Source organism: Cyprinus carpio, chromosome B2 (assembly GCF_018340385.1).
Source record: "Cyprinus carpio isolate SPL01 chromosome B2, ASM1834038v1, whole genome shotgun sequence".
Lineage (NCBI taxonomy): Eukaryota > Metazoa > Chordata > Actinopteri > Cypriniformes > Cyprinidae > Cyprinus > Cyprinus carpio.
The window spans coordinates 21,542,651-21,562,923 of record NC_056598.1 but is presented as its reverse complement, the minus strand read 5'-3'; the positions used below and the strand labels follow the sequence as shown (position 1 = coordinate 21,562,923).

At 37.0% G+C, this 20,273-nt stretch overlaps 2 protein-coding genes across 3 annotated transcripts; one reads left to right on the top strand and one right to left on the bottom strand.

Moving 5' to 3' along the window:
• Positions 1-1,395: 1,395 nt before the first annotated feature.
• LOC109091416 (NAD kinase b) lies at positions 1,396-10,932 on the top strand. Of its 2 annotated transcripts, none has more exons than XM_042718611.1 (12): positions 1,396-1,490; positions 3,342-3,602; positions 3,685-3,768; positions 4,554-4,683; positions 4,839-4,947; positions 5,077-5,162; positions 5,346-5,448; positions 5,568-5,722; positions 7,547-7,646; positions 8,825-8,982; positions 9,189-9,271; positions 9,495-10,932. In XM_042718611.1, exons 1-12 carry the CDS (start codon positions 1,477-1,479, stop codon positions 9,652-9,654), a joined length of 1,443 nt encoding a protein of 480 aa, XP_042574545.1. In that variant the 5' UTR covers positions 1,396-1,476; the 3' UTR covers positions 9,655-10,932. The 2 variants fall into 2 exon arrangements, with proteins under 2 accessions (XP_042574545.1, XP_042574546.1); XM_042718612.1 differs by having other exon boundaries at positions 1,477-1,611.
• A 349-nt stretch (positions 10,933-11,281) lies between these two features.
• LOC109091044 (translocation protein SEC62-like) lies at positions 11,282-19,978 on the bottom strand. Its single transcript, XM_042718610.1, has 8 exons — positions 19,828-19,978; positions 15,816-15,924; positions 15,569-15,674; positions 14,974-15,175; positions 14,757-14,852; positions 13,870-13,930; positions 13,656-13,775; positions 11,282-13,539 (listed from the first exon to the last, which is right to left on the bottom strand). The coding sequence occupies exons 1-8, from the start codon at positions 19,861-19,863 to the stop codon at positions 13,061-13,063; spliced, it is 1,209 nt and encodes a 402-aa protein (XP_042574544.1). The 5' UTR covers positions 19,864-19,978; the 3' UTR covers positions 11,282-13,060.
• Between the last annotated feature and the right edge of the window lie 295 nt (positions 19,979-20,273).

Sequence of the window (20,273 nt, the reverse complement as noted above, 5' to 3'; positions counted from 1 at the left end):
GAATCTTAGACAGGTATGAGAAGATCAGAGATTTGACAAGTTTTTTTTTTTTTTTTGCCAGAGGTGGTAAACCTTTCAACTTTCAGAACTCAAAACAGCTTTTAAAAATACTTGTGCAGCTTTGTTCCATTTCTTGGATTTAAGCAGCAAAAACATTTAAACACATGATGGTGAATGTGATTTTACCAAGTAGAGCATCCAATCAAATTATCAGATTTGAGTGGCAAGTTTACAGTTAATTTTAAGTTTTAGCTTACAGCCAGGGTTTCTTCTCCTCTTTATGGGTAAAGTTATGGTTAGGGTTAAGTTTAGGGGTCAGACTATGTTTTTGGACATGAATGTTGTTGTTCCAAGATCAACAAAAGATGTTGATCCAGGATTATGCTGGTTAGCACAGCCCAATTAGCCCTGGTTGGTATACTCTAACTAAACCATAAGCACACAAAACTCATCCTTTTCCATGACTGTCATGCATAAGCAGCTGTGACTTATTTGCAAATAAAAATATTTTTTTTTTTTACTTGTTATAAACAGCAATTTATATAAAGCAGAGTTCTAATTTCTTTCTGAAGAACAATGTTTTTAATGCAAGTGGTGTAGGCAGACATGAGAAAGAAATGATATATAAAATGAGTATAATAACATAGCAGCTGTTTATGCATTGTCTATATTCATTGTTTGCAAAAGTAAAATGTGTTGCTGGAAGACATGTGTCACATAAAAGTGAAATGACTGTGCAGTGCAGCTGCTATTGATATTGAACCCTGATGAAAGAATAAATCATAACAAGGGCCAGACCACACCTGTTTATTCATTGCTTATCCATACTGGAAAAGTATTATCTATTTTTTTTTATGTAATCCTTCCAGTTACACACCTGCGTAAATTCGTCATGTGACAGAAAAATTAATGAGAATTTAATTTCTGTAATGTCTGTTTACTTAAGAAACCTTGTAGTGTAGGCTACGTTAGTTCACAACAGGCCTATGTGAATCGCGGCCATAGTCATCAGTTGTGTAGGCTACATAAAATATTATTAACTGATTTCAATATCTATACGTGATTGATTCCTTGTTTATTGTTATTATTATTATTTGAGTTCAGGATGTTCGCAAATGGGATTTTAGGAAGCATTTGGAAGAGAGACTTTTATAATGACTTCGAAGAGATCATGTTAATAATTATATATATATATATATATATATATATATATATATATATATATATATATATATATATATATATATATATATATATATATATAAAGAGAGACCTGAATAAATGTATTAAAACCACACAAAAGGCAAAAAAAGAAAAAAGAAAAAAAAATATTTTTTACGAAGACACACACACACACACACACACACACACACACACACACAAAAACACAAAAACATTTTTATTTGCTTCAGAGATTCTGCGCAGCAGCACTAGCGTCACGAGCGCCCTCGTGATGTCATCGAGGACATCCCATAAATGGAGCATAAGCGGTAAGCTTGGAAATAGTGTTGCTGTCAAGGTAACGCGTTCAAGTGTAGTAAATTTATCTCTCCAGTTGTGAAAGACTGTTAAGTCCAAAAGGGAAGTTGCGCGGTTTTTCCCTGTGATTTGGTAAGCGCTGGTGAAATGTGTTTAGCTAAGTTAGCTCCGTGTGGCTAATTTAACGGAAGTTTTGGTCGACGAACATGTTCCAGTTGCTGTGTCTTCGGTGCAAAGTGTCGTGTAGCTTAATGTGTTCAATATTGCTGCTGCTTGTCACCTTGTTGTGCCCCCAAAATCCTTGTTAGTAGCGTGATAGTTTGCATGTGTAGTAGTGTTCTGGGTCATCTATTTAAGTCTGATGTTTGTTACGTTAGTGATTATAATTCTGAGACCTGATCATGTAGCTGCCTTTAAAATATAGTTACCATAGTAACATTCTAAGTTAGTTAAATTCATTTAGTTACTTTTTAAAATAGAACTTCACACAACAAACTTACAGCAGCCATTCATCTTGTGATCATCTGTAGAAAGCATCATCTAAGATTTTTTATGGTTAATTTGTATTTGATTTGCTGAATTTATTGTTTATAAGCTATGAAAGGACTATATAACATAAATGATACTAAAAGGAGATATTATTGTGTTGTTAGAGATAACTATAGCTTCAGTATACTTCTCCTTTCTGTAGATTCACTGTTTCAACACACAGACAATGTGGTGTGGAATAAAGCTGCATTCTCCCACAAGTCTAGGTGCTGGAAAGAGTTTATCTATCCGTCTAACTCTAAGAGAGACACGAAAGTGAGGGCAGAAGAAGAAGTATAAATAAGTTTCATACTAGCTGCCTTTGCTTATTGTGCAGCATGTCCTGTGGTTTACTGGTTGTTCCAGTTTAAGTAGATCATTATGAAAAACAGTAAATAAATACATGGGCGTTTGACAAATAACATATCCATGGAATTGTTTTTATTACCATCAAGGTTTTAGTTTACATTGTAAATTTAAGTTAGTGACTATATTTATTTTTAATTTCACCCTTTTTAATAATTTTAAATCACCTGGTTTGTGTTGAATTGTTTTACAATATGGCAAGTTCCTTTTAAAATATGCAGCTTTTAGAATCTCACAGTTCTGTTAATGTCAATAAAATATACATTTTAAATATTTTTTTTTATTTAAAGAAAATAGAAAAAAAAAATTCAAAATGTGGATGAAATAATGTCCTTAAGTGTAACACTTATATTTATGTAAAAATTTAAACAACATACTACTTCTTACCTGTGCATATTAAAATGTATAAAAGAATAAGTAAGCATACTGCGTTTTATTGCATTTTAAATGAGTAAAAAAATCTTGCTGATATATGGCCAAAGTGGGATAGTGGCAAAGTTTAAAAATGTAAAGTTACAAGTAGTGCTGGGGGTAAAACGAATTAGTCTTTAAATATTTCATAAACTGATTCTTGTGGTAAATATGCCTGATAAGATTGTTACACTGACTGACATTTTAGTGGCTGTTTTCTGTAAATCTTGGTAAAAATGCATCATATATATTTTTTTTTGTCTGCACAAAAATTAAATATTTAATTGAACTGGACACTTTCTAATGTATTGGAAAAACAACAACAGCAACAATTCAAAGCCGCATTACACTTATTATTTTGATGCTTAAAAACCCTTTTTCATCTTTGACCCATATACAGCAGGGCTGTCTGGAAAAATAGTTACCATTGAGCTATTAACCAGGAATGTTTTCCGTGGCCCCATGATGGGGGGCCCACTTAGGTCTTCTCAACTCATTTACATTATTTGGTTATCTTATGATGATGTTTAACTTTTTATTTTTTTGTCCCCTATAAGAATCGAAGGCATGGAAGACGAGCCGCTCTCCAGAAAGGCGGAGGAGGGTAGTTCATCTAAGCAGTCACAGAGGCAGCAGGAGCGGCAGGGGAAACTTCCAAGGAGACGCAAAGAAGTGAAGAGGTCTCTTCGGAGGCCAGACTGTCCAGAACACCTGTCTGGGGGAAGTGCACATTGGTTGCCTGAGCATTCTGGGTCAGAAGCCTCTGCATCAGTGGAGGACACTGCTGAGAGTTGCCCAAAAAGATGGGATAGATGCAGGTACAAAACACACCATTTGGTTTAGACCGGTTGAACCCTAAAAACAAAAATGTGCAGTGATTCAAGTGCCTGTTTGTTACAGACGAGGACACTTTCTTCATGGACCATATCCTGCTACTCACTTTGGACCCAAAGCTTGTGTTCTTCCCAACCCAACCTCAGTCATGTAAGTAAGCAAAGTCAGGCTCACTTTTGGTAAAGGGCTTGGTCACATCCGTCTCTTGTTCCTGTTTAAACTTTAAGTCAAGCAAAGGACTGGACAAATGTGGCAACAAAGCTGTGTGTGCTTCGTTCTGAATGCTTGAGTGTGGCTTGTTGGATAAAGCTGGAGAGCAGCGCAGTCGGGCACCACTGTTGCTGTCACAAGAGTGGTCTTGCTGGAACTTTCTAAAAAAGCCTCTTAGTACTATGCCCATTTTACACCCCCCAGGACCTACCACATGCAGGGGTAATTTGGGGTTTATGGTTTGATATCTGATGTTGTGCTTAACATGTTGTTTAGATGGTATGAGATGTTAGTTATGAGTGTCTGTATATTTCAGATCAAGAAAGATGATTAGAGTGAGTCTCTAAAAAAAGACTTTTTCTGGATTTCAGGCAATAATAAAATTTAGAAACTTTTCAGTTATAGAAACCTAGCTGTTGGACTTTATTCCTTGGTACAATAAATAAGATGTGTATATAAATATTTACATTTTTGAAGTTAAAAAACAAACTGTGAATGTCAAACAACAGCTATTTTATTAATTTATTAATACTGAAAACGATCTGATCCTAGAACTATGAGAAACCAAAAGCAGAAGTCCACATTACAGTGCTTTCCAACATTTGACAATGACTTGCGTTGCGTAACGAGTGTAGAAACAGGACAAAGTACATGCCGTTTTGCGTTGCTCGGAGTGCAGTGCCGACACGTACCATGTTTGCCTACTCTGTCGACTTTCCCCGCAGGCACATTCAGGACCCAGCCAGCCAGCGGCTTACCTGGAGCAAACCACCGCTCAACGTCCTGGTCATCAGAAAGATCCGAGATGAGACCCTTCTGGAGCCGTTCAAAGAGCTCTGCAGGTTCCTCGTGGAGGTAGGTTACACAAAAGAAACATTAGTAGTTGATTTACAAGTTAGGAAGTTACAGGTGCTACTGTTACCCGTTCTTTTTTTTTTTTCACTGGATCATTAGTTTTTTTTTTTTTTATTTGGTTACACAAATACTTAAACAATTATTTCCACCATCAGGAGAAACATCTGATGGTTTATGTGGAGAAGAAAGTTGTGGACGATGGCTCTCTCATGAGGGATGACTCATTTTCAGCCATTTGCAATCAGCTGTGCACATTCAGGGAAGGTACTGAAACCTCACTGTGTTATTGGCAGGTTCACCTGTAAAATGATTTACATAACCCTGACGCACCATTAACCAATGAAGGATTGGGTGCATTAGGAAAATGAGTGATTTATCATGGTGTTCACACAGGGTTTGATGACATCTCAGACCGCATCGATCTGATTATTTGTTTGGGTGGAGATGGGACTCTTCTGTATGCATCATCTCTTTTCCAGGTATTCTCCCGTCTCATCTGATCTCATTTGTTTGTGCACAAGTGTCTCCCACTAGGTCAGTCTCATCTGCTTGCCATTGGATGTTCTCTGTGTGCTTCATATAATTTGAGAGAATTTGGATATGCAAAAGTGAGTTGTTTAGAGATTTATTTAAGAATGAAATGTGGTTTTGTTTTATTTAAGGGCAGTGTTCCCCCGGTCATGGCCTTCCATCTGGGCTCCTTAGGATTTCTCACACCATTCAAGTTTGAGTCTTTTAGAACAGAGGTGGATAAAGTATTTGAAGGTAGACTGACTGAGAGTTTTTTTTATTTTTTTTTTTTCATCTCTGAAACCAAAAGAACTGTAGTTGTTGTGCTTTTAGATGTTAATGTTGTTTTATATATTTGTGTCTGGCTCCTGTAGGTAATGCTGCCATCATCCTGCGCAGTCGTCTAAAGGTTAAGGTGGTGAAAGGCATGGTCCAGAGGAACGAGCAGCTCCTCAGCACTCAGGAGAATGGAATATTGCCTCATAACCACATAAACAATGAGGCAGGCAAAATCACACTACAGTTACAGGTAACGCAGCACTCACAAAGTATTTTCTGAACACTAAACTAGTGGCTTCTGTTAAATGGAGAAATCAAAGAATCAAAATACTGGGCTTGAGACAAAGTCTGACTTTGTTTGCCAACACATTTTGGCACACAGGCCTAACAAATTCAAGGCAAACACTGAAAAAATGTAAACTTGCAATCCACCAATAAGGATGTTGGACAAATCTGATGGTGTGGTGTCAACCAATCACACGACATTGTAAGGGAGAACCCATAAAATAAGCTTATGGCCTCTTTTGATCAAAAGTGACAGTAAATATATCGATTTACAATTACAAAATATTTCTATATCAAACAAATGCTGTTCTTTTGAGCTTTCTATTCATCTAAGAATACTGAAAAAAAAAAAATAGAAAATGAAATCCTTAAAATTGAAAAGAATTATAATGATTTCTGAAGGAATGTGTGACATTGAGGACTGGAGTAATGGCTGCTGAATGAAAATTCAGCTTTTCCATCATAAGAATTAATTGTTTTAAAATATATTAAATTAGAAACAGAATTTTAAATTGTAATAATAGTTTACAATATTACTGTCTTTACTGATTAATTAAAGCTGTGGGGCAGCTGTGGCCTAATGGTTAGAGATTTGGACTTGTAACCAGAAGGTCGCAGGTTCGAGTCTCGGTGCTGGTAGGAGTTGTAGGTGGGAGGGAGTGAATGAACAGCGCTCTCTTCCACCCTCAATATCCATGGCTGAAGTGCCCTTGAGCAAGGCACTGAACCCCCAGTTGCTCCCCGGGCGCTGGATATGGCTGCCCACTGCTCCGGGTGTGTGTTCACGGTGTGTTCACTTCTCACTGCTGTGTGTTCGTGCACTTGGATGGGTTAAATGCAGAGCACCAATTTCGAGTATGGGTTACCATACTTGACAAATGTCACGACTTTCAATTAAACAGCCTTGGTTGAACATAAGAAACTTCTTTCAAAAACAATGTGTAAAATTCGTACTGACCCCAAACTTTTAAACGGTAGAGCACATGTACATACGGACATATACATATACACGAATGCACATATTGTTTACAATGAGTATATCATTTATTTGGTTAAAAAAATGTACAAAAATAATTTTATAAAATGGATAGTTCAGGTCTTTGATTCTGATTGGCTGAGCCGCTTTCAAAGCTGTTGTAAATTACTCTACAAACATACACCTTTGTTTACGTCTGTGTTGCTCAGCAACCACTTTGTTGCAACCACAACCATTTCTGAGGAACTACATTGTTTGGTGGAAGAATAATGTTTTTATTAATATCATTACATTTTATTTGTTTGTTTTACTTTGTGAAACCTTGCTACATATATGGAATACCCGATTTATAAAAGCAATAAACCCAGTGAAGCTGTGGTTTACAGTGAATTTATAACAGCTAAGGGGGTTTTCTAACAACGCCCCTTAGCTGTTAAATTCACTGTAAACCACAGCTTCTTGGGGCTTATTGCTTTATTAGTGTTCAGCACTCATATACATTACAGTAATAACAAAATTATGTTGGGATTGAGGAGACACTCACAGAATATTATTTAAGGGAAAAAAATCCATCAAGACTGTTTAGACACCTTTTCCATGGTAACAGACATAATTGGAGTTATTTGAAAATAACTGTGATAGGTCTACATGTCCAGTTGTCATAGCAATAACGTAATGTCATTGACAGTCTGCGTTTTTACATTCAAGATTTTTTTAGACCAGAGTGGCATGTGATAAATATAGAAATGCCTCTGTTTGTTAGATGCTTTTATGTGTAATTCTGTGATATGGATATTATGTGTGTGTATAAAGGTGCTTAATGAGGTGGTGGTGGACAGAGGGCCTTCATCCTACCTGTCTAACGTGGACCTTTACTTGGATGGACGCCTCATCACATCGGTACAGGGAGACGGTGAGCACAATCATACGCTTCAGCTTCAAACAGTACTGATAGATCCCTTTTATCTTGTCACCATTGTGCAAGCCACTTAAAAGGGGTCTGGTTAAGAGTTTTTCAGAATGTAATTAGTACTTTTAATCCGCAAGGATGCTTTAAATTGCTTAAAAGTGACTGTCAAAACATCTATAATGTTAGAAAAGATTTCTATTTGACATGAAATGCTGTTCTTTTTAACTTTCTATTCAACACAGAGTCCTGACAATAAGTATGACCATCCACCACAGAAATATTAAAGGGATAGTTTAAAAAGAAAATTCTGTCATTTAATTGCTCTTAAGACCTTTTGTTCATCTTCGGAACACAAATTAAGATATTTTTGATTAAATCCGAGAGCTCTGACCCTGCATAGACAGCAATGTAACTGAATGTTCCCAGGCTCAGAAACGGAGTAAGGACATCGATTAAAATAGTCCATGTTACATCAGTGGTTCAACCATAATTTTACGAAGCTGTTATGAAGAGTATCAAAACACATACACATGACTTTCCTCTGCATGAAAACGAGGCTCAATTTTATTGATGAGACTATTTTAATGATGTCCTTACTACGTCCTTACTACAAAAATATCTAATGAATGAGAATATATAACATGAGGGTGAGTAATTAATGACAGAATGTTTCCTTTTTTTGGGTGAACTATCCTTTTAATCAGCACAATTGTTTTCAACATTGATAATAGAAATGTTTCTTGAGCATCAAATCTGCATATTGGAATGATTTCTGAAGGATCATGTGAGATGAGTAATGGCTGATAAAAACTCAGTTTGCTATGACAGGAATAAATTACATTTTAAAATCTATATAGATATCAAATTGAAATCAGTTACAAGTAGTAATATTTCACAGTATTAACTGTATTTACTGTATAACATAAATACAGCCTTGTTGAGCCTAAGAGACATCGAAAGCATTAAAACATCCTATCGACAACAGACTTTTTAATGATAGTGTGGCTTCAATTTTAATGCATGATACACAAGAAACATTTTAGATTGGCTTCATTATTATTATTATTATTTTTTTTTAATAGCTCTAGCAGATGTCTCAATACATTATGGTCTTTTCATTTGTTTTGACGAGTCTAGCTGCCATGAAAATGAATGCAAATATGTGGCGTGTTTCTATGCAGGTGTAATAGTTTCCACACCCACGGGCAGCACAGCCTACGCTGCCGCAGCGGGAGCTTCCATGATCCACCCTAATGTTCCTGCCATCATGGTCACCCCCATCTGCCCTCACTCCCTCTCTTTTAGACCCATCGTGGTGCCCGCAGGAGTGGAGCTCATGGTGAGAATTGGTCTGAGGTTTTTCCATTTCTGTGATGAAACTGCATCTGCCAAAAGAAGTTATTTGTTAAACTTAGGTTTTATTTATTTATTTCCTTCAAATGAGAGCTTCAGATGAACATCTGTTTGGGCTAACTGTATTTACCCTGCAGATAACGCTGTCGCCTGATGAACAGTCGTTTTTTGCTAACTGTATTTACCTTGCAGATAACACTGTCGCCTGATGCTCGCAACACAGCCTGGGTCTCGTTTGATGGCAGAAAGAGGCAGGAAATCCAGCATGGAGACAGGTGACACTCTTTTTACACAATCCCATAAGCAAACAGCTTTGACCTCTCCCATAAACCAGTGATACAACAAAAGCTGTATTACAGTTATGGAAATGAGCATCAACAGTTTCAGTAGGGACCTCAACCTTTTGGTTCAAATTCAGTTTGCCCTTTTTTCCTAAAACTGCACTTTCAGCCGCACTTGTCGTATCTGTTAATCATGAGTTCCTTTTTTCCATTATAGCATTAAGATCACAACCTCTTGCTTTCCGGTCCCTTCTATCTGTTGTCATGATCTGGTGTACGACTGGTTTGACAGTCTGGCTCAGTGTCTTCACTGGAACGTCCGTAAGAAGCAAACTCGTCTAACGGATGCCAGCGACTCTTCGGAAACGGAGAACTGAAACATCACCAGAAACCACACACAAATACTCTCACTCTCTGTTGACTTTACATTCCATCCTGAGGTTAGAGTTCAAAATTCTCATTTTTACATTGCACATTTCTATGTTCATAGATTTCATTATAAATCGCAATAAGTACTCATGTGCTACCTGAGAAATAACACATTTATTGTTAGAGGTTAGCCTTGATTACTTGCAATTTAATGGCAACAAAATGTTTGGTTAACATAAAATATCATAGAGTGACTGCTAAACATCGTTATGCAGACAGTATTTCTTAGAGTATTGTTTTTGCAGCTGACCGCTTCACAACATGCTAAATAACTGATCTGATTTATTATAGTATATTTTGTATGTTTTTTTTTTTTCTTTGTTTTTTTTTTTTTCTTATTACAATATCATTTATTAAGAATTATTTAAAAATCCACTAACATTTAAATTTGTACTGTATTTAGAAGTGGATGAATCTATATAACATAGTTTAGGTAACAGAAATTAGAAATCATCCACCACGTATTTGAATTAGAAATACACATTATAGCAGGAAATGTGTTGTAAGTAATTTACTGAGCATAAAATGTTAATCTTTTTTATTTTTTATTTATTTTTTGTGTGTGTTTTAACTCTGTAGCTGTTCGCTAAATTGACCACAAACTATCCTCACCTACAAACAGACAAAGCTTGGGTTTCTGTGTGATTTGTCAGCAGTTCCTTATTTGCACTAAACCCTATGGGAAGCCATGCTTTGTCAGTTTGTTGGTAATCAGTCTTGTGTGCTCTACTAGACACTATTGTACATTCAAGTACTAAGATTGAATGTGGTTTATCAGTCTTTTTCATGTAGCTCAAAGCTGTTGTTTGATTTCCCTTCAAATTGATTAACCTGTGCAGAGCCTTTCTAAATATGAATCAAACCACTAATGTTTTGTCAGGTTGGATGGCTGTCAAACCCAATTAGTTCTTGTCAAAGAACATTGTAGCCTCCCTGTGGCGGCACAGGATGTTGCATTTTCAAATCCATATTTCTAAAGCCATTATCTGTTTAGTTTAATATTTAAAAGACTCTTAGCTGTGATCTATTTATTTACAGACACATTGTATGTTTTGCATTTCTCATGAACTATTTCTGGCATATCATGGTCATATCATGTCATTGCATAAGAACTTAGTATAGCTGAATGTATGTTAGCTGTTTACAGTTTGATGTAAATAAGAGGTCCTATGATGTGTGTTTGTCTCATTTGTAATGTTTCAATAAAAGTTTCTTTTTATCTCGGATGTATTCTTTTTTTTATTTATATATATATATATATATATAATTTGAAATGTATCCTTATGTATTTTTTGGCTTTATAACCTGTTGTATTTACTAATGCAACAATGTTTGCAGAACAATTAAAAAAAATAAAAAATAAATTGCATGTGTGAGATTTTATAAAATTTTGTGATGTTTTTCAACAAAACAATGCAAATTGTGTTCTATATTTTTATTGCAATGAAGGTATACAGATATAGTTTCTGACAGACACTTAAATCTCCAGATATTGTTGTCCTCAACATTGATCCAAATAGACAGCTGAAGATGCTGACCACATAAAAAATAATAATGGGATATCAGTTTTTTTTGTTTGTTTTTTATAAATTATGTAACACTACATTGTATGACAGACAGCCAATGGCAAATTAAATTTCTTGCCAATTAAAAAAAAAAAAAAAAAAATCTGGCATATCGGCATCTTTATCTTTCAAATGGGACAGAAAACAAAGTTGAGTGACATTCCACAGAAAGAAAATACAGGTGTCTTTAGTTCCACACATGGTGTCATACCCAGTCTATCCAGGTCTTCAAAGTCAATGACAAAGAATATTGAGGACAATATAGTATTTCTACAGGAACACTAAGTGTGACCAACAAGATCATCTACTTACAGACATGGTTAAAGATTCTTAGCATTTGAAGAAAAAAGAGAGCTGTTCACTCCGCACAAGGGTTTTCCCTGCTCCTTGTGAACTTGAGATGACCTTGAATTTTGAGGGATGCTTTAACAAGGGTTCTCAGTTTTTTAATATAGAAAAACCACCTTTGCAGCCTCTTGTGTGCATTTGATAACCACTAGAGTCAAAGCATTGCAGATGTTTTCTGCATTCTAACTCAGTTGTCCAAAAACAATCTTTCCATCATCGAAAACATTTACTGGTGGTTTTAGTATTTGTAGAAAATGCAGTAAAATGAAAACCTGCATGTCTGACAAAATAGAGTACAGTTCATGCTGAACCTGAACTGCTGGCATGAACATCTCTGGTAGATTTATAGAATCCATATATAAATGATACATTTATATTTTATCTCTTAAATATCATCCTCAGTATGAGTAAAAAAAAAAAAAAAACCAGCTAATGTAAAATAATACTCTAGCCAATAGTATGCAACCCTACAGAAGGATAGTATTGGACCTCGGCCCTATTAAACCGCAAACTAACTAACAGGCTATTTTGGACCAGAGCCCCTCAGGGAAGTACGATTTGTCAATCTCAGCGTTTGAAGTCCAGATGGGAAAACCAGAGGCTATGATGCATGGATGTGAGCTACGGCATGACATTTTACAACTCTATTTCTCTGGAAGTTGGTCAAAATTTGAACGTATATGAAAAAAGCATCAATATCCCGCAACATTTGGCACAAATGTGGATGTAGTTTCCCCTTCTGAACGCAGTCGCCCTTATGAGACTCAAATGGAGTTTGGTTTTAAATAACTGCCTACTACAATCAAGGATACTGTTCGGATTTATTAACTTCTCAGTTTCTGTTAACAAGGACTATTTCTCATCAGGGTCACAAAACGTGATTGCACAAGTCCACAAAAATAGAGCTCTCGTTATAAACCAAGCAAGATCTCCCAGATCTCCACACAGAAATGTCACTGGTCCAGTGCCATTGAGATTTATGATAGAAAGTAACACATTAGGTATCTTTAAAGCTAACGGTACACAAAGAAAAGCAACGGAAAAAAACTTCCAGATTGGAATTTCTCTCACTAAGATTGGACAGCGAACCTTCATATGTGGGTTAAAAACCACTGTGAAAGTTCACCAATCCACTACTGACATGTTTATACAGCAAAATACTTGACATTAGATAAAGCAAAGACGAAAGAGAAACACGGGGGTCAGGGAGACTTGCGGTTCTTGCATCCATAATGGGGGAAGCATTTTCAGGGAAACCAAACAGCTTTTGCGATATTTTCCATTGTCATCATAGCCGTTTCCTGCTCTCGTTTAACCTTTAAGTCTGTCAGAGGAAGATCTCAGCCTGAACAGAAATGGGAAACATCTTCCGAACATGACAGAAGTACGTCAGCAGGTCCACAGGGAGCATGGGAGTATGTGTGAAGCGTGAGGAAAACGTTTATGTCTGAACAGTCAAGGGCTTTGTCTCACTTTGCTCTTCCTCGTCTTCTTCCTCCTCTTCCTCTGTGTGCTGCTCCAGCTCTTCTCTGGTGATCATTTCAAAGTCGTTGCCGTTGCTGTGCTGTGACCCTTCATCCTCCCGTCTGTCACTGTCCGTGTCCGACTGACGTTCTGCACCCGCTTCCTCGCTCGCCTCCATTTCTTTATTGTCGTCTTCATCCTCTTCCTCATCGCCGTCTTTCTTCTCGCTGTCCGATTTGTCCTCGCTATCTGATTTCTGCGCTTTGCTTGAATCCTTGTTGTCTGATTTCTCGCTGCTGGATTTCTTGGAGCTGGATCGCGGACCCTTGTATTCGTGCGTGTAGAGGGGGCGGAAGGAGTCGATGAAGCCCACGTCGGCTGTCAAGTTGGGTAGTAACCAGAAGTGATGACGGCCGCCAGTCACTACCCAGATGATCAGGAACAGGATGCAACGAGCTGAACCAAAAGTGGAACCAGAAATAAGATGAGAAAAGACAGAAGATGCGGTGTCATTAGACTGTAATGTGAAATATTGGTATAATACAAGATATAAAAGTTTATAGAGCTCATACCGACGGCCAGGAGAAGTATGCTGGCGACGAAGCATCCTGCTGCCACGCTCAGGTAATACACACCAACTCTCATCTCAGCGGGCCACAGCGGGAACAGAGTGGCTGCGATGACGGCAATGACTGCAAACACACACACACACAGAGCTCTGAATCAGTACTGGAGCCAGAGAAACAACAGTCAGGCTAAACTGGAGAGAGAGAAAAAAAATCCCACCTAGAATCAAGCCCATGGCAAAGGTTTTAAAGTGGACTGGATCGTAAATCCAAAAATAAACCTGTAGGGAAGAAAAATATTAGAACTTTTTAATTAGAACAAAAAGTACTTGTGATAGTGAAGAACCATTTCATTTTTTAATGTAATATTTTAATAATCACAACAGCAATAGTTACAATACTCAATATATAATTATATAAAAAAATAAACTTATATTATAATATTCGGGTTGGCTGGGTTGAAAAAAACATCAGTGTTTAAAAATAATAATACTGACATAATGACGTAAAATTATTATTGTTGTTAAAAATAAACGTAATTAAATAAAATTATTATTAGGGTACCAGTGCTGAAATTGCTAAATAAGGCTAAAAAGATTACAAATAATTTTAGGTAATTGAAATAAAGCTGAAATTAAATCAAATCTACACAAAAATTAGAAATGTTGATTTGTTAACAAAAAAAAAAAAAAAAGTAAATGTTTAACTTGAAGCACTAACAATAATAAAAATACAAGTAAAAACATTTACAGAAGAACATTAAAAAAATTACGAAAAAACAAAATTCAAATGAAAACTGAAATATATAAAAAATAGAAGCTAATTCAAAATATTACTAAATATTATAATAGTACATAAATAATATAAAAATAACACTATGCTACCCCTGTGCAGTATTTTTTTACAAAAACTTAATGTTAAACATATATTTTATTATTTGATTCCATTTTCAATGTGGAAAAAATACTATTACATAAAGTGCATGCGAATTAAGGTTACACTGTACAATCAAACAATCAAACCCTTCATTGCAGTTACTTTTATGACAATTAATCATCAAATAAAAAGGTGAGACCATGAGATATGGTTTTCTGAAGTCATCCTGACCTCATTGCCATCCAAGAACAGTTGGTCCTCATGAGGCTCCAGCTTGAATTTCTTTTTCACATCCTTCTTCTTCTTTGGAGATCCTGGACTGTCATCCTAAACATACAGAAACAAGAGTTAAAAATAGAAATTATCATATCCATGTATGCAAAAAATACCTTGAGTGGAACAGAATGTATTTGTTTTTCTCTCATCCTATCAGATGATCCAGTCATACATTTTTTTCCTTCTTTGTGTCTGTAGCTTCAGAGTCCTTCTTTTTGTCTTTGTCCTTTTTGCTTTTTTTCTCCTCTTCTTTGCCGCTGTCACTTTTAGCCTTATCTTTTTCTTTCTCTTTTTCCTTCTCTTTCTTTACATCCTTCTCTGGCTTCTTCTTCATCACTTTCAGGGCTCGGTGGAAAAACTGCTTCTTTAGAAGCCTGGAATAGCAATATATTTCAAATTAGTGGCTGATTGACAAACACTAGCATTCAAAAATGTGCAGTTTATGTTAATTCAGCATGGATGCACTGATATAACGTTACAAAATATTTCAAATAAATGCTGTTCTTTGGAACTTTCTATTCATCAAAAAAGGACCATGTGACAATGAAGACTGAAGTAATGGCTCCTGAAAATTCAATTTTGCAATCACAGGAATAAATTACACTTTAAAATAGAAACCAGCGATTTTAAATTGTAATAATTTTTCGCAATATACGTGCTTTTACTGCCTTGGTGATAATAAGTGACTTTCTTCAAAAGATTTGTAGTATCAAACACCATAGAAATTCCCAACAGTTTGATGAAATGAGAGAAAAGACTAGGTTTACCTGTTGCAGTAGTCGACCGCCGACTCTCTGGTTGTGAACAAAGCTTCCTCGCCCTTCTTTGCTTTGGCCCACTTTGAATCCAGCAGACAGTCGACTGCTTTGGAGGCTGACGAGCAGAAAACAAACATTTGGTTCAATGACAGCAAAGAGAGAACATCGAGAACTGTACAATTAAATAAACAAAACCTTGATATAAACCCTATGCAGAGGAAACAGAAGAAAGCAGTGCAGGAATGAGTGCACTGACCGACAAAGTAATCCACTCGATGTCCCATCATGTTGGTGGATTTGGTGGGGCAGTTAAAGCGCAGGTACTTGGCCACCGCCTTCTCCTCCTTGGTAGGTTCACTGACCTCCTGAAGAAGAGAGAACGAAGATCATCAAGTCATGATGATAAAACTAACCTGCTGATTATCTGAACAGATCCAGATTCATCTGCATTTAGATCACATTTATTATACTGCTAAGCAGTAGTACAGGTCCTTCTTAAAAAATTAGCATATTGTGAAAAAGTTCATTATTTTCAATAATGTAATGATAAAAATTAAACTTTCATATATTTTAGATTCATTGCACACCAACTGAAATATTTCACGTCTTTTGTTGTTTTAATACTGATGATTTTGGCATATAGCTCATGAAAAACCCAAAATTCCTATCTCAAAAAATTAGCATATTTCATCCGACCAATAAAAGAAAAGTGTTTTTAATACAAAAAAAAGTCAACCTTCAAAAAATTATGTTCAGTTATGCACTCAATACTTGGTCGGGAATCCTTTTGCAGAAATGACTGCTTCAATGCGGCGTGGCATGGAGGCAATCAGCCTGTGGCACTGCTGAGGTGTTATGGAGGCCCAGGATGCTTTGATAGAGGCCTTAAGCTCATCCAGAGTGTTGGGTCTTGCGTCTCTCTACTTTCTCTTCACAATATCCCACAGATTCTCTATGGGGTTCAGGTCAGGAGAGTTGGCAGGCCAATTGAGCACAGTAATACCATGGTCAGTAAACCATTTACCAGTGGTTTTGGCACTGTGAGCAGGTGCCAGGTCGTGCTGAAAAACGAAATCTTCATCTCCATAAAGCTTTTCAGCAGATGGAAGCATGAAGTGCTCCAAAATCTCCTGATAGCTAGCTGCATTGACCCCCGCCCTTGATAAAACACAGTGGACCAACACCAGCAGCTGACATGGCACCCCAAACCATCACTGACTGTGGGTACTTGACACTGGACTTCAGGCATTTTGGCATTTCCTTCTCCCCAGTCTTCCTCCAAACTCTGGCACCTTGATTTCTGAATGACATGCAAAATTTGCTTTCATCCGAAAAAAAGTACTTTGGACCACTGAGCAACAGTCCAGTGCTGCTTCTCTGTAGCCCAGGTCAGGCGCTTCTGCCGCTGTTTCTGGTTCAAAAAGCACACGCCTGTGCACGGTGGCTCTGGATGTTTCTACTCCAGACTCAGTCCACTGCTTCCGCAGGTCCCCCAAGGTCTGGAATCGGTCCTTCTCCACAATCTTCCTCAGGGTCCGGTCACCTCTTCTCGTTGTGCAGCGTTTTTTGCCACACTTTTTCCTTCCCACAGACGTCCCACTGAGGTGCCTTGATACAGCACTCTGGGAACAGCCTATTCGTTCAGAAATTTCTTTCTGTGTCTTACCCTCTCGCTTGAGGGTGTCAATGATGGCCTTCTGGACAGCAGTCAGGTCGGCAGTCTTACCCATAATTGCGGTTTTTTTTAGTAATGAACCAGGCTGGGAGTTTTTAAAAGCCTCAGGAATCTTTTGCAGGTGTTTAGAGTTAATTAGTTGATTCAGATGATTAGGTTAATAGCTCATTTAGAGAACCTTTTCATGATATGCTAATTTTTTGAGATAGGAATTTTGGGTTTTCATGAGCTGTATGCCAAAATCATCAGTATTAAAACAAATAAAAGACCTGAAATATTTCAGTTGGTGTGTGCAATGAATCTAAAATATATGAAAGTTTAATTTTTATCATTACATTATGGAAAATAATGAACTTTTTCACAATATGCTAATTTTTTGAGAAGGACCTGTATATGTAGATTCAGTACAATACATTATTTCACAATATTAATATTTGTATTGTATTTTTGATCAAATAAATGCAGCCTTGGTAAACATAAGAGACTCCTTTTAAAAACATTTACAAAATTGTTTTAGAATCTTCCATAACATGAAAATACCAACCATATTTTAATAATCAGAGTTTAATATATGCATCCCTATTATGTAGAGCATGATTCTGGACCAGTGCGACTTCACCATGGGAGAGGACCTAGATATTAATAGTATAAACCAAGATTAATAGATACAACAGAAACCAAGAGTCTGACAAAAGGCTGGTTTGTCCCTTTGGCTACAAGCCTTTAATTCCAATGAAAAAGGACATCGGATAACAGCAGTGCAGGAATCCAGCGAAACCCTGTGAAAAGCTTTGAAATGAATCTCCCGCACTGGCAGTAGGACCCTCGTCGGTCATCTACTCAATGAATGTGAACTAATTAAAAGCCTCAGCTCACCACACACTGAAATTACAGCCTCCATTCAGACACACTGAGTCCTCACTGACCCCGTTTATTAAGCTAAAGGTCATTAATTAAAGTACTATATGCACAAAGAAAAAAAACGCACAAATCCTGACAATAAGCCAGGCTATAGAGACAGCATTTATTGAGTAATGAATGACTACCAGACATAACTCCACTCTTAAGCCAGAGGTCTTAGTAAGAGAGTGTTTTTGAGCTCCACAAACCATCAGTCATACTCTACTCAGTCTGAATGTCTCCTGCATGACTCAGAGAAACATATAAACATGGTATTTGTCTGGGTGTGCAGGAGTTACTGGCAGGTTGCCTGATATTCCTCTGGATTTTGTGAAGGAAAGCAGCCAGATGTTTCTTGATTATATTGTCTCAACGTGGCCTTGGTAAACAATAACTTCTCTTGTACTACACTAGGCCTTGTTATCAGTTATGGTTTGGTGGTCTTATAGTGACAGCTGTACTACATTAGACAGGCTGCAGGCTTCAGATAAACTGCTTGAAGGGAAAGTTCAACAAGAATAAAGCTGTGGGAATGAGTGAGAAATGTCCTTTCGATTTACTCAGCTTATATGGTGAATACATGTTTATTCACAGTAAAAAAAAAAAAAAAAAAAGCTGACCAGTAATGACAGCGGCTTTCAACCTGTTGCATAAGAGCGAAAACTAACAAACACACAAGAAGGATCACGAAGAGTGACTCTCTTATCAAGACGACACATCATTACACAAAACTCCACTGTTTTTACATAACATCACGGGAACACACAGTAACTGTGACCCAAAACCAAATAAGCAGCCAAGCCAGACAACATTTTTTTGTGGAGGATAAATGCATTCTGAATACAATGTCCTAAAATGCTGTCTGAGTAGTGCACTAGCGGCAGACGCACAAGGTAGCACTTGCATTTGATTGACATATTTAGGATGCTACACGTTTTAATAATGAAGAATGGCTTTACATGGAAAAACTCTCAGCATTTAATCACTTGTTTGAATCCTGTATGTGTTTTCTAATAGAAAATTAGATATAAGATGTTATGGAATCACAGTCACGGTTCACTTTTAATGCATCATTTTTTATACATTTAAAATAGATGGTGACAAATGCATTCTGCCTATCAAGACGTGTATGTTTAACGCAAACGCAAAAGCAAAGTCAAATGAGACTGAAAAAACATGAAATTAAGTGAATGACCATTTTCATTTGTGGGTGAAGATGCCCCTTTATTTAACCTGCAAATGGGTGCAAATTTGGCGATGAAAAGTGCTGCATTTCGGACGTTATTTGGTTACATTCGTGAAGCATATGAGACAGCAGCTGGTTAAAGAGAGCAGGCTGCACACCGAACAGTCTGTCTCGAGCTAAGATGGCCAACTCCATCAGCTGTGCCACCAGACACACACTCTTCACAGGGGAGAGACAGCAAATCAGGTCATCACATCAAATCCATCGAGCAACTGTATAAACGATTAGATGCCTGCTACAGAGATGCAATGCGTTACCCAAGGGAAGCGCAAAATTGCGCCAGCACTGACAAATAATCCACCTCCCATATGAGAGCATTGCAAAAATAACGGATCGAAGTACCACTGTATTTTGAGTCAAACAAAACACTAACTTGAGAAACGACTCAATGGCAAAAAGCGATTTAAGATTTGGCCTCTGATAGCAAGAGTGATGTGAATTCTGTACCTGAATTCGCTTCTTGTGTCTCCTGCGCTCCGCCATGATTTCTAACTTCTGGGTTGTGGGTTCCCTTGACGTGGTCACGAACAGAGTAGGGACGGAAGTCTCGCGATATTTCGAATAGCCCGTGATCAGTCACTTCTTCGCTTGGCAAATTAAAATGAGAATGAATGAACACTGCCATCTGAGGTGCAGGTGAGGCACACAAACTGCGACGGTGCATTTAAGACGGGGTCAAGATACACAATTTTGTTGTGAGAATTATTAATTATTTGTTAGATAAAGTATTAGTTATAAAAAAAATCAAATAAATAAGACTAACATGTTCCTTGAAAGTCTGACACCTGAGAATTATAAGTTTATTAGGCTATAAAACCTGAAATAAAATAAACATTAATCAAATGAAATCTATAAAAAAAACTTACACTTATTTTATTGAAGTAAATATAAAT

Excerpts from the sequence above, each read along its gene's own strand:
- LOC109091416 (XM_042718611.1), top strand. Across the intron at positions 5,449-5,567 it reads GGTGGATAAAGTATTTGAAG|GTAATGCTGCCATCATCCTG; the intron begins GTAGACTGACTG and ends TGGCTCCTGTAG. Across the intron at positions 7,647-8,824 it reads CACATCGGTACAGGGAGACG|GTGTAATAGTTTCCACACCC; the intron begins GTGAGCACAATC and ends GTTTCTATGCAG.
- LOC109091044 (XM_042718610.1), bottom strand. The coding sequence starts at position 19,863 with ATGGCGGAGCGCAGGAGACACAAGAAGCGAATTCAG. Across the intron at positions 13,931-14,756 it reads TGTTCTTGGATGGCAATGAG|GTTTATTTTTGGATTTACGA; the intron begins GTCAGGATGACT and ends TCTTCCCTACAG. Across the intron at positions 13,540-13,655 it reads CATACTTCTCCTGGCCGTCG|CTCGTTGCATCCTGTTCCTG; the intron begins GTATGAGCTCTA and ends CTTTTGGTTCAG.